The sequence below is a fragment of the Aphis gossypii genome, chromosome 1 (genome assembly GCF_020184175.1).
Source record: "Aphis gossypii isolate Hap1 chromosome 1, ASM2018417v2, whole genome shotgun sequence".
NCBI classification, from domain to species: Eukaryota; Metazoa; Arthropoda; class Insecta; order Hemiptera; family Aphididae; genus Aphis; species Aphis gossypii.
In genome coordinates, this window is record NC_065530.1 from 8,196,502 (window position 1) to 8,209,459 (window position 12,958).

General features: G+C 25.4%; 2 protein-coding genes across 3 annotated transcripts in view; one reads left to right on the forward strand and one right to left on the reverse strand.

Annotated features, from left to right (window-relative positions):
• Positions 1-956: 956 nt before the first annotated feature.
• Positions 957-7,453, forward strand: LOC126552011 (inositol polyphosphate 5-phosphatase OCRL). The gene is made up of 18 exons (XM_050206482.1): positions 957-1,222; positions 1,283-1,489; positions 1,565-1,748; positions 1,886-2,017; positions 2,091-2,224; positions 2,286-2,410; positions 2,478-2,648; positions 3,271-3,433; positions 3,489-3,667; positions 3,804-4,025; positions 4,099-4,234; positions 4,293-4,569; positions 4,632-4,769; positions 4,826-4,923; positions 4,992-5,172; positions 5,243-5,370; positions 5,438-5,549; positions 5,816-7,453. The coding sequence occupies exons 2-18, from the start codon at positions 1,433-1,435 to the stop codon at positions 5,971-5,973; spliced, it is 2,595 nt and encodes an 864-aa protein (XP_050062439.1). The 5' UTR covers positions 957-1,222; positions 1,283-1,432; the 3' UTR covers positions 5,974-7,453.
• Positions 7,454-10,346: 2,893 nt separating this feature from the next.
• Positions 10,347-12,958, reverse strand: part of LOC114131055 (lysosome membrane protein 2-like) — a 29,092-nt gene continuing 26,480 nt past the window's right edge. For both annotated transcript variants that reach the window (XM_027996177.2, XM_027996178.2), the window contains 8 exons: positions 12,728-12,891; positions 12,507-12,648; positions 11,786-11,995; positions 11,393-11,641; positions 11,183-11,321; positions 10,996-11,114; positions 10,786-10,914; positions 10,347-10,720 (listed from right to left, as the gene is read on the reverse strand). In XM_027996177.2, the coding sequence (XP_027851978.1) occupies positions 10,496-10,720; positions 10,786-10,914; positions 10,996-11,114; positions 11,183-11,321; positions 11,393-11,641; positions 11,786-11,995; positions 12,507-12,648; positions 12,728-12,891 (1,377 nt within the window). In that variant the 3' untranslated portion in view covers positions 10,347-10,495. The remainder of the gene's footprint in view (positions 10,721-10,785; positions 10,915-10,995; positions 11,115-11,182; positions 11,322-11,392; positions 11,642-11,785; positions 11,996-12,506; positions 12,649-12,727; positions 12,892-12,958) is intronic.

Sequence of the window (12,958 nt, forward strand, 5' to 3'; positions counted from 1 at the left end):
ATTTTCAAAATTAAAATATAGTTTATCCTCCCAAATCAACTAAAAAATATCATACTTAACATTTTACATAGGTATTTTTTAATCATATGAATTTTTCAAAATTCTAACTCAAAATGCATACAAAAAAATTGTGCCTATGTATGTTTAATGTTTATATTTTTATTTTCAAACAAGAATATTTTGTAATAGATTTTCAAGCATTTCTACTCAAGAAATAATTTGTAAAAAAAAAAATTAATAAGTCTAAACATAACTCAAAAATCCTAGAATTAGAGTATTTTATCTACCAAAAATATAAAATATTTATAATATTTTCTTAATTCTTAGTACTACTTTAATTTACTATTAGAATCTAAACTTAAGATTAAAATATATAAATAATTAGGTATTTATTAATAATAAATTATGGGTAATAACTGTCTAAAAAGTAATAAAAATAACTCATTATTTACGAAGAAAACCTAATATTCAGTGGTATAAAATATGCAGTTTATAACAAAAAATTATAGTTTGATGCAATAGGAATAAAAATAATATATTAGCAGTATTGGTTAATAGTAAAATAGGCTGTGAAACAATTGGTCATTAGAGTATATCAGCGACAGAAAAAAATGTACATTTTGGATATTAATTTTATTTGAAAAACTATTATATGGAACAAAAGTTAATAATCTTTTTCAACGTATCATAAACTAAGATACTTCTATTATAATTTATTACTAAGGTACATCTTCATGCCACGCATTAATAGCCAGTAGCCACGGCTTAATAATATCAATTAAATTATTGAATTTAATCTATTCTGTGATAATATCAAATACTAAACAATATATATATAATTCTTATGTATAGTTCTGTGATGTGATATAATATATATATATATATATATACATTAATAATTTTAATATTTTAAGCCGTGATTAAGCATATCAAACATTACTTATCTATGGTAGTATGGTATCAATTTTCAAAGTTTTAGATGTCTAAAAAAATTTATAACTTATAAAAATATAACTCGACTTTAGTCTTTATATTACCCGGATAGTTGTGATTTGTGAACATGCCTTTGTAGTTTTTTTACTATTTGGGCAATCTGTGTGACTTTAATTTAAATACCTATGGAATACGCATTATGTTATCACGATTCCTATCTCTTACGTAAAATAAAAATAATAATGTATTCACATTATGTTTATTTAAATTAATGTGTACACCAATACAAGTAATAATAATTACAAATTGTTACTACTATTGTTGTTGTGTACATTGTTCATTTGTTTAGTAATTATTCTTGAAGGAGGTGCAAGCAATTTCTTTAAAAATATTCTAATTTGCTCTTGGAGCATTTAAATTCTCTGTGGTGGCTATTTTAACGCACAGTCAAGTTCGGGTTAAGGTGTTATTATATCTGTGGTTGATATTTTATTCTACGATGGAGCTAGCTGCTATTATGAAGGATAAATTGAATGCTGGCGACAATGTTGTGGCGGTAATTAGTAGTTATTTATTAAACTGTTACATTTGTACAATCATACAATTCATAACAAATGTTTCTATTATTCAGCTCCATGAAGGTGTCTTATTGCAAGGCTGGTCACCAAAGGCTCACCGATTATTAGCTTTGGTTGAACGTAATTCATCATTTGGCTTATTTGTATTTACGACATCCAGAAACCCACCACAAGCCTTTACAGACCTCACAATCAACTTTGTTGTGCCCATTGATAATGATTTCAAATGTGATATTGGTAAACATTATTTTCTATCTTTGGATTTACTTATGTAATATTTAAATTCTAAAAGCCTTTTTGATTGTGATTGTTAATATGTAACCAATTACTAATTAGTTGTAAAATATAAAAATTAATTATTACTTTATGTGTAGATTCATTGTCAGCAGAATCAAACTCTGATATTTATATTAACTTATCAGCACGGAATTTTAAATTACTTATGGGAATGGATTCTGGTCACGAAACTAATAATTTTTTTAATGAATTATCTAGATCAATGGAACGTTAGTATTTAACTCTAAATAGTAATATTCTATAATTTATGAGTTGTTATAAAATATTATATTATTTTTACAGTTTATTTAAAAAACCAACAGACATTGGATTTTCAATGGTTGAAAAAGTATAATACAAATGATCTTGATTTGGAATTAGGTTTGATGATGAATATCAATGGTGATAATACACAGAATAATATAATAACAGCTAATGTAATAATTTATATTTATTAAAAATGTTATTGGTAATTTAATTATGTATTATTCTTATAAGATGGCTGTGTCTGAAAATGATATACCATTTCCAACTGGAACACATACACTTAGTTCTCGAGAAAGTGTTATACAGCGACAAATGATTTTGAGTGAAGAACAATATACTAATGCACAAAATTTCAGGTTTATATTAATATTATTATTTTTTTTTTAATTATTCAATATTATATTCATATTTATTCTTTTTTAGTATTTATATTGGTACTTGGAATGTCAATGGCCAACCAACCATGTCTTCACTAAATGATTGGCTGATTTGTGATTCCGAACCACCTGATATTTATGCCATCGGATTTCAAGAACTTGATCTCAGTAAAGAAGCATTTCTTTTTAATGATTCTCCACGAGAAGAAGAATGGTTGTAAGTATAATTTGTAATATTTAATATTTATGATTATATTTAGACTTAAGTATTTTAGCATATCAAAATTGCATTGTGAGATTTATTCTTCATATTATTAATTTATTAATCTTCCTTAATAAATTATATTATTTAATTAATTGAATAATCAATCACTACTATCATAATATGTAAGCTTACCTGTTTAAAGACACTAATTATATAAATTTATACTAAGCATTACTTATATTTTACAACAAATAATTAATGTAATTAAGCTTTATTTAGTAATAGTTTTTGGTTTGCTTATTAGTCATTAATTAATATTGTTAAAGAAACAATATAGTTACTTTCACATAAAAAAATTCAAAAAAGTACTAAATGAGTTGGCATATTTTTTTTAGAATTATGCTTATAAATGTATTGTTTGTATGGTTCATGACAAGTATATTAATTTAAAATAATAAATTGTACCTACCTGTTAGTATTATTATTTTATTGCTTAATTTAACTTAATTTCTTGTTTTTAGAAAACATAATTAAGTTATAGTATTTTAAGAAATTAATTTTTAATTAGGTTAAATCTTAGGTTAATAATATTAAAAAAAAAATTGAATTCATTTTTATTTTTATTATTAATTAGACAAGCTGTAACAAAAAGTCTTAATTCCAAGGGAAATTATAGAAAAGTATCATTAGTTCGATTAGTGGGAATGATGCTTATAGTGTTTGTTAAAAATAAACACATGGACCATGTGAAAAATGTTGCTACTGATACTGTTGGTACTGGAATCATGGGCAAACTGGTAAATTATTGTTTAATTATTTTGTAATCATCATAATTATTGAACCTAATTTTAGGGAAATAAAGGTGGAGTTGCTGTTCGCATGGATTTCCATAATACATCTTTTTGCTTTGTTAATACACATTTAGCAGCCCATGTTGAAGAATATGAAAGACGTAACCAAGATTATCATAATATATGTTCAAGAATGATATTTTCAAATTTTACACCTCCAAAAACTGTTAAGGATCATAAGTGAGTAATAAATATGTATAAAAATTAATTAAATGACATAGTACGGTTATTTTAAAAGTATAAAAATCAAACTGAATGCATGAAATTTAATAATTTACTATTATATTATAATTTGTGTAATGTGTTTTTATTTTAGTCAAGTATATTGGTTTGGTGACCTCAATTATAGGATAACCGAAATGGATGCAATATCCGTAAAAGATTTAGTACGCAAAAATAATTTTAAAACCGTATTAGAAGCAGATCAACTAAAGCAACAACATCGGGCTGGAAATGTTTTTAAAGGTTATAAGGAGGGTTCAATTAATTTTCTTCCTACCTATAAATATGATCCAGGTACCAATGACTGGGATAGCAGGTGTGTTTTTATAATATTTTATACATAAAAAATAATAATGGCAATTATAATTAACTTGTGTATATTTGATTAGTGAGAAGAATCGTGCTCCTGCATGGTGTGACCGAATATTGTGGCGAGGTAATTCAATTAAACAAATTGCATATAGAAGTCATCCTAATCTTTTGATCAGTGATCACAAACCAGTCAGTGCATTATTTGAATCTGAAGTAAGTAACTTTTTAAATTTTATATTTTTTAAATTAAACTTGATTTAAATTTTAACAGGTAAAAGTTGTTGATTTAACCAAGTACAGAAAAATTCATGAACATATAATGAAAAAATTAGATAAAGCGGAAAATGAATACTTACCTCAAGTTATGGTTGACAACACTGAAATTATTTTTCACAAAGTGAAGTTTATGGAACCTCAATTAAAAGAACTCACAGTTGCGAATACTGGTCAAGTTCCTGTACAATTTGAATTTATAAAAAAATTAGATGATTCAACATATTGTAAAGAATGGTTGCGAATTGAGCCTTTCACAAGTTTTATTGATCCTGGTAAATTCTTAAATTACTTTTTTAATAATAAATACATGAATATTATATTAATATTTTTCTAGGTGAAAAATGTGATATTACTTTAGAAGTTCTGATAGATAAAAAATCAGCATACAAAATGATTAGTGGTCAAGATAAATTGTATGATATTTTAGTATTACATTTAGAAGGTGGAAAAGATATCTTTATAACTGTTACAGGTATATAAATTTGGTAACAATAATATTTTACTTAATAATTTAGACTCTATTTTTAGGTAACTATGAACGAAGTTGTTTTGGTTGTTCATTAGAAACACTTTGTTATTTGAAGGTGCCTATTAAAAATATACCCTTCGGAAAACTTATGGAACTTGTAAGTAGTATTTATTAATATTATTAATATTTATTTTATGGTGATTATTGATAATCCATATTTTTAAGGAAAACAATAAAAGCAACTTTACTTCAGATCCTTACCCAGTACCTAAAGAAGTATGGTACCTTGTGGATCATTTATACAGACATGGTCTTAAACAAGAACATTTATTTGAACAATCTGGTCTCAGATCTGAATTTATCCAGATTAGAAATTGGTTGGATAATGGAACACCGGATGCTTTACGTACGGTTTGATTTAATTACTTTTAAAAAAAATATTAAAATTTTCTATTATTTTTTAAATTACGTTTTAGCGGGTAGTGTACATTCTGTAGCTGAAGCTCTATTAATACTATTAGACAGTACATCAGAGCCCATAATACCATACAATTTGCATGCAACTTGTTTATCTGCCGTGTCTTATTACAGTCAATGTAAACAAGTCAGTATTATTTTATTATTAAAATATAAATTATTTTTAACTTTTTAACTTTAATTTTATTATTCAGATCATTTCTCAACTACCAGAGCGAAGTAAAAATGTATTTTTATACCTTTGTGCATTTCTTCAAGAACTATTGAATCATGTCAATGATAACAAATTAGATGTTAAAACTATCGGTTAGTTAGTTAATATTATTTTTTTTTCATTTAGTTTTACAAATTTTACCTTAACAACTTTAGATGTTTAGAACTACCTAGTTTTTTTTTCAATTTACTTGATTACTATTTTTATTTTACACAAAGCATAACCAAACCAATTTATTGTATTTTATCCTTTTACATAAATAAGTTATGATTGGTAAGTTGGTAACTTGTCTATGTTATTTAATTTAATCATCAATTTTCAAATAATTAAATTTTAACCATTGTTATATTGATTCTAGCATCTGTGTTTGGTGAAATATTTATTCGAGATCCTCCCAGATCTCGTTCAGATAAATCTAGCCATACTAGAACTTCTATGTCAAGGAAGAAGACCAATTTTGTATACCATTTTCTAGTCAACGATCAAAGTGATTTAATAATCGGTACATCTTTTTAGATGTTAAATAATTTGATCATGTTCTGGTGTTATCAATGGAACATTTAATTTTACATTTTTATCATCACAAGTTGCTTTTAATTTAAATAGTTCTTTTTAATAAATTGACGTTTTTAAATTAAATTAAGCTTAAAATGAATATGATCTTAAAAACAAGTACTTGGTATAAAAGTATGTATAGTATAAATAATTTATTAAGCAAAATAACTAATATTTTAAGACTTTTAAAAGGTTAATATGTATTTTTATTGTTGTCATTCATATATTATGTATGTTGGTTTATTTATGTAGGTAAAATCAAATTCTTCAATACACTTAAACCTTATCATTAATTTTTTTTAACCAATTATATTTCCAAATAGTAAAAGTTATAAATTAATTTTAGTCATTAGATATTTTGATTTAAATTAAAGCAAAAGTTAAGGTGATTTGTGTAAATCATAGGGAGGGGGTAAAATATAATTTAGAGAATATTAATTTCATAATTTATCATGTAGTAATGTTGCTTATTGAAGATTGTTTAGCCGATATGGTCACACAGTCGATTATGAAAAAGTCATCAAATAATTTTCTTTTAGGAAAGTTAGGTTTTAATATATTTTATATTAATTATAAGTAGAATAAGGAACTAAATAAAATATCTTATAATATTATAATATAAATAATGCAAATTTATAAAAGAGACTTATTTTTATGTATTCGGTTAAAATGTTGGTTCAGTTATTAATTATTACCTCATTGATTTTGGAATAAAGTTATATTACAAAATTCTTATTCTTTGAAAGACTATTAATTTTATAAATAAAACCTGTTAACTGTAAAAATTGTTTTTATCATTAACTAGGGGTGGTGATGTTGGTGGGGGGAATAAAATATGGTTTTTTCAAGGGTGCCAATATTTGTAACTTGTATAACGTTAGCCCTGATAATATTCCGACTTAAAAATATTTTTACTTAATATAATCACTTACTGTGTGCAATATTAAACAGGTTTATATTTACTATACATTAATAGATTATATTTAAATGTGTTCTCATTATATTTATTTATTTATTTATTTATTTATTTATTATATTAATATATTATTTATTTATTATATTCATATTATTTTTATTATTACCTATATTTGTATTATTTGTATTATTTATTATTTAATGTATAAAGTAGCAGGGTTATTCCGCAAATTTGTGGTACAGTCTACTCCACTTTAAATGCTTGTAAATTAAAAATAAATATTCAATATTTACAAATCAAAATATTTTTAAAAATTGTAAGTTATTATTAAAAGAATAAGTAAAAGTTAAAAAAAAATTCATAACAAACCCAATGAACAAGACCATGTTAATATATTAATTCTTCAAATAATATAAAACTTTTATATTTTAAATTTGCTTAAATTAACTGATAAAATTAATGTGACTAAATAAACTACTATGAACATTTTTGATGCAATATTTAAAAAAAAAAATGACCATAAAACTTATTCAACATTGCTTTTTATATGTACGTTGTATACTAAATAACCAATCATGCCATTTTTAATCTTATAATAGGTATTTTTGTTTTTTGCTTTTACTATTTATGTACTTAATGTAATTTTTTTTTTAGTTTATAGTTTTTCACTGTGATAATTATATGTCGTACCTATATGTTTAATTTATTTTAGATGATTTTTGTTTATCAATAAAAATATATCTATATTTATTTATTAAATATAATCATGTTTATTTCAGTTTGTCTGTTAGTATTTTCTCAATTATTCTTTTTTTAACATTTTTGAAGTGGACTAATGATTTTTTTTCACTAAGTATATTTGTGCTTGTAGAATTCTGTGTTTTGTGTTTATGAACTGATATATAAAAAATGCAACAACATTTAATAGTATTGTTTATAAAATCATAGTTTTAATTAATAACCTTCCCAATTGGAAATTTGTGCGTTATTGAAATTAAAGTATTTTTTTCTATTAGAGCTGTAGTAAACTATTCACAATATTAAAGATGATATATATAATAAATAATAATATAGAGTAATTTACATAATGATGAAATTTAGTATTAGAATACAATACCTATAGTAGATAAGATATTATGTTATGTAATAGACTTAATATATATATATATATAATATAATATATAGGACATAGGTGTTGATATACCCGCAAGCAGATGGTAGGCATTGAAATGTAAATAATATAGAGATAGGTAATAAATTATGATAATGATATAATGACATTGTGTTGATATTGTTATGTTATTTAGGGAATGAGATGTTAAGAAAGTTAATATACTGTAGTGATACAGTCCGCTGTCTTGTGGTTTTCATTGCATTTCACACAACGTGGTACATGTCTGCAGTTCTTACAATGAGTGTGTCCGTACTTCTGACATGATGTACAAACATTGGGGGTAGGGGGGATGATGAGATTTTCTAGACCTTACGACGATAATAATGGTATTAAGAACTAAGAAGCTTGAAAAAATGGTAACATATGTTATTGCCAAATTTATTTGGTTCAAGACTTACTGAAAACAGTGGCATTTTGAACGGAAAGTCTTTGCAATTCCGTTTCTATCTCGTCGGTGGGAGTTGTGTGGTGTAAATGTCGAATTACCGCTTGGATTTGAAGTTGATGGCAAGGTAGGTATATGAGAGTGAAATGACAAATTTATCTTTACGAGGTACAACCCAACTTGTGACATAAGAAAGTATTTTAAGACTGTATTTGATTATTATTTTAGATACGTTGTGTTAGTGTTTATATTTTTAAATTTTAATGCATTTCAAATTCATTTTATTTTGTTATTAAAACAATTTTTATTAGATAAGACAAAATAGTTGAAATAATTAGTATAATTTATTAATGATAAATGACACTTACTAAAAGCTATAATTATCAATCGGAGTTTTTTATTTTTATACTACATTTTTATAGAGTCCAAAAAAAAGTATAGGTTTTTAATGTATGCACACAAATATTATTTATGCATAATTTTTTTCCAAAATGTATTCGAATAAAAGTACCTATATACCTTGTATATATTTATTATATAAGAAAAATATAATTAAATACTTTAATTTGAACATTCTTTACAAGACCGGTGCCGTATCAGGAAAACCTTGATCTCGGGAGGCAACTATTCGCAACTTATCAAACAAGTATATTTGCATAAGCTACTTATAAATTTAATATGTGAAAATGCTGTGTAAAATTTCGTTTAATTTTTCGGTAGGGTCGTGTAAATGACAAATGCTTAATAAAAATGTTTCGGGTTTAAAACAAATTTCGATAACATTTAGCGGTTGATCACGTCTTGATCACACAAGTTACGTTATAAATATTTGCACAACAAATGTGTGTATAAGAAGTTGTATTCAGTTTTTAGGAAGGCTGAGAAAAGGTAAATATTTAAAATACTTTAATTGGCCGGGAGTGATTATGCTAATGTGTCACGAGTTGTCTTACAACTACGTACCACATTGATCGATTATAAATTAAATATTTGCATAAATGTTATCTAACCTATGTCTTTTCTTTATTCAATTCTATTAGGCTGATTTCACCCCAATTTTTGAGATGTCACTTAAATAATTGCAAGTCTATTCGCTGAACCAACTTATCTGAGTCTGAAGTATTTGGATTTGAAAATAATACAGCGGCCTAAGAAAAACATAGTGTAATATAACTTAAACATACCAAAATGGTTAGATCCTCTATTTTATTTAATTCAATCGATCACTTAATGGGTTGTTAATTATTCTGGATCGTCCTTACATAATAACGTGATTATTGTGGGGCACATTTTTTCACAAAGACGTAGAAAATCATAACTATATAATTCTAACTAAATCGTAACTACCTGTTAAATATTGGCATTGAAACATTTTGCTGCAGAAATGTTTTTACTAACCCCTCCCCACCCAAGTAATGCTAATATCTTCGTAATTAAATTTACACAAGACGTGTTTATTTTACTCAAAGAAATTCGTACAAATTCGGGTACTGATTAACATTCCAAAAATACAACTTTGGCGGAAATGGTGAGAGGTGAGGAAACACCGTGCAGTCAGTGTGTTTAATATTGAGTTATCATAAAATGGACACATTTACCTAGTGTCCGTGATGGTGAATAATGTAATAATCATATACACTTATTGTCACATATTATCTTCTTTCAATATTCTTTTATTACTTTTACAAATAATGCATAGTTTTCTAATATACATTATACATGTACGTAAAATACAATTGAAAATAAAAATATTATTTAAATATATAATGTATAAAAATTCTATCAATAGTAATTTGACAAAAAATGAGCGTTTACTGTGTGTACAGTAAAAATGTAAAATTATTGTACATTTCACTAAATATTTAAAAAAAATTGAAAATATATATTATCGCAGATAAACATATGTAGTAGATAAGTATATACAATTAAATACTAATAATAAAAACACATGTAGTTTAAAAAAATATTGATTTACATTAAAATAAACAACAAAAAGTAAGTAATTGAATTAACAAATAGGAATTTTTTCAGTATGCCTATCTTTTAGTTGAACTTCGTTTGAAATTATCACAATGTTTTTGTTTAAACGTCTATTTAGCATACGCATCAAACAAAAAGACGTGCCTAATAATCCAACTAGACTCAAACACATCAGGAACGTCTGGAACCAGTGAAGAGTGAAAGTTAAATGGAACAAGAACATGCTCAGCTTTGGTGATACACCACCAGTTTTCTGTAAAAAATGTATTTTCAGCGATACGCACTTAATATCATCATTGTCATGAAATAAAAACTCACGATTTCCAACCAAGTGAATGGTAATATTGTATTGTCTGGTATTCTCGATAGTGTACCGTAATTGTGTGGATTACGTACTTGAATGTTGAGCTGTATTCTCATTTGGGTTTCCATCGTTATTCCGAGTATCTATAGAAAAAAACAATTTTACTGTTAGTAATTTGAATATTTTTTAAAAACTTTATAGCAATATATATATATAATATATACAGGATCAATAAGCCATAGAAATTCGTGTTTATTTGGATCAGGACTGAGGCCTTCGACTGCGTCCAGTAGAGATGGATCCGAGTATAGAAAATGAGCACGTGACACAACCACCGGCGAACCTAAGAAACAATAATATATAATTATACATTCGTTCGACTTAAAATAATTTGTTCAAAAGAAATCTTACGAGTAGAACATTTTCCCATATCGAATATACCATCAGGCATACAAGGTGTACTAGTGCAGTAGCACTTGTTCTCGGGAATAGAGTTATTGAATGTAGTTACGGACAGAGAATATCTGTGCCCAATTACACCATTTTCAATCTTAAATGAAAAAAAAAATAATAATAATTAAAACAAATTATCATTAACATTTTTACAAGTATTAAATTTACTTTTTCTTTAGCAAGGAAAGTCATTGGCAACTTTCTACAAGAATCCTTATGAAATAAGTGTATAGTTTCACCCTGTTGAATTTTCAGTCTTGGAAAAAACATACCATCACTACCACCAACTGAATTACACTCATCTGTACTCCACGGGTGTAACATTGATTTTCCATTTAGTTGTATTACTTGACCCATTTGATTTAGATCATCGAGACCATTAGTGACAGTCAAACGGTCTGGATTAACTCCAATTCTCTAAAAAAAAAAAAAATAATTGTTATATTAATATAACTATACTATTATAACCTAACTATGTATTAAATATACTTACAAGTAAACTGCAATAAAATTATAAAAAATTTCTTAGAATACAATTAGCGTTTTAAAAATTGTATTTACCTTAGTAAGTAGACCAAATTTTTCGAATGGAACTGGCTTATTGGCAAACTTGGCCATCCCAGCTAATGTCCTTATTACGCTATCTTGGTAACCGAAACAAAAATCATGGACACTGACAGTGACAAACGGGAAATTGGACACATGATTCAAAACTGATGTCATGGCATTTCTTACGAGAAAGTTTTCATCTATAGTTAAAGCTATAGCACTCTAAAACAAAAAGTTAAGTATAAATATATTTTTAATAAAGTATATCAATAAGAAAGAGTAAGAATAAGAACAAAAATAGAATATAATAGAATTAGCATATCGAATTAGCTTAATAAATTATTAAATTATGACTATTGACTAATGATGTATCATGTATACTCGTTATAAATTATCATTTACTATGAATTAATCGGTTTTTTTTTTAATATTTAGTAACACATTATTTATAGGATATGATAAAAATAATTTTATAAATCTTGATCATGTATTATTATATCATTTATCATACTTGTTAAAACTTAGGAAATTTCAATTTATTAAAAATTAATTTTTATGAAAAGTTTCATAAACGGCAATGGAGATTTGAAGGAAATAAATAATACGTAGATTGACAAAAATATAGCTACAGCCTATAAGATAGGGATTATAAAAATATTATAATATGTGAATTTATGTTTATATAAGTTATTAGTTATTAAGATAAACTATTCTATTATTTTAAGATACTCACAATGTATGGAATGTCTGGTACTATAATAATATCATCATCTTTCCCTTTTGATGCATCATAAGCATATTCTTGAACTTTCATCTCATTGAATGTTTGAGAACCATTATGATGATCCGTTATATTTACCCTGTATAAAGTTTCTCTGAAAAAATAATTCAAGTTAAATTATAGTTCTATGATTGTACAAAAAAATTAGAATAAATTTCAAAATATTTAGGTACCTATAACAATAAGGTCCAACTTCTTGGACTTTGAGCTTTGGGTGATCACCGTTCATAAATTCGTTAACGTTAGTATAATTGAATATATAAACACACAATAGTGGTCTAACTGGTGGTTCTTTCCACGAATCATACAGCAAGCTACCATTTTGAATTGTCAGTCTCTATAAGATAAAAACAATATATTTTAGGTTTTATAGTGAATTTCTTATTTTAAATATTTTAAAACTT

Coding starts and splice junctions, on each gene's coding strand:
- LOC126552011 (XM_050206482.1), top strand. CDS start 1,433: ATGGAGCTAGCTGCTATTATGAAGGATAAATTGAATGCTGGCGACAAT. Junction 1,749..1,885: donor TGATTTCAAATGTGATATTG/GTAAACATTATT, acceptor CTTTATGTGTAG/ATTCATTGTCAGCAGAATCA. Junction 2,649..3,270: donor CCACGAGAAGAAGAATGGTT/GTAAGTATAATT, acceptor ATTATTAATTAG/ACAAGCTGTAACAAAAAGTC.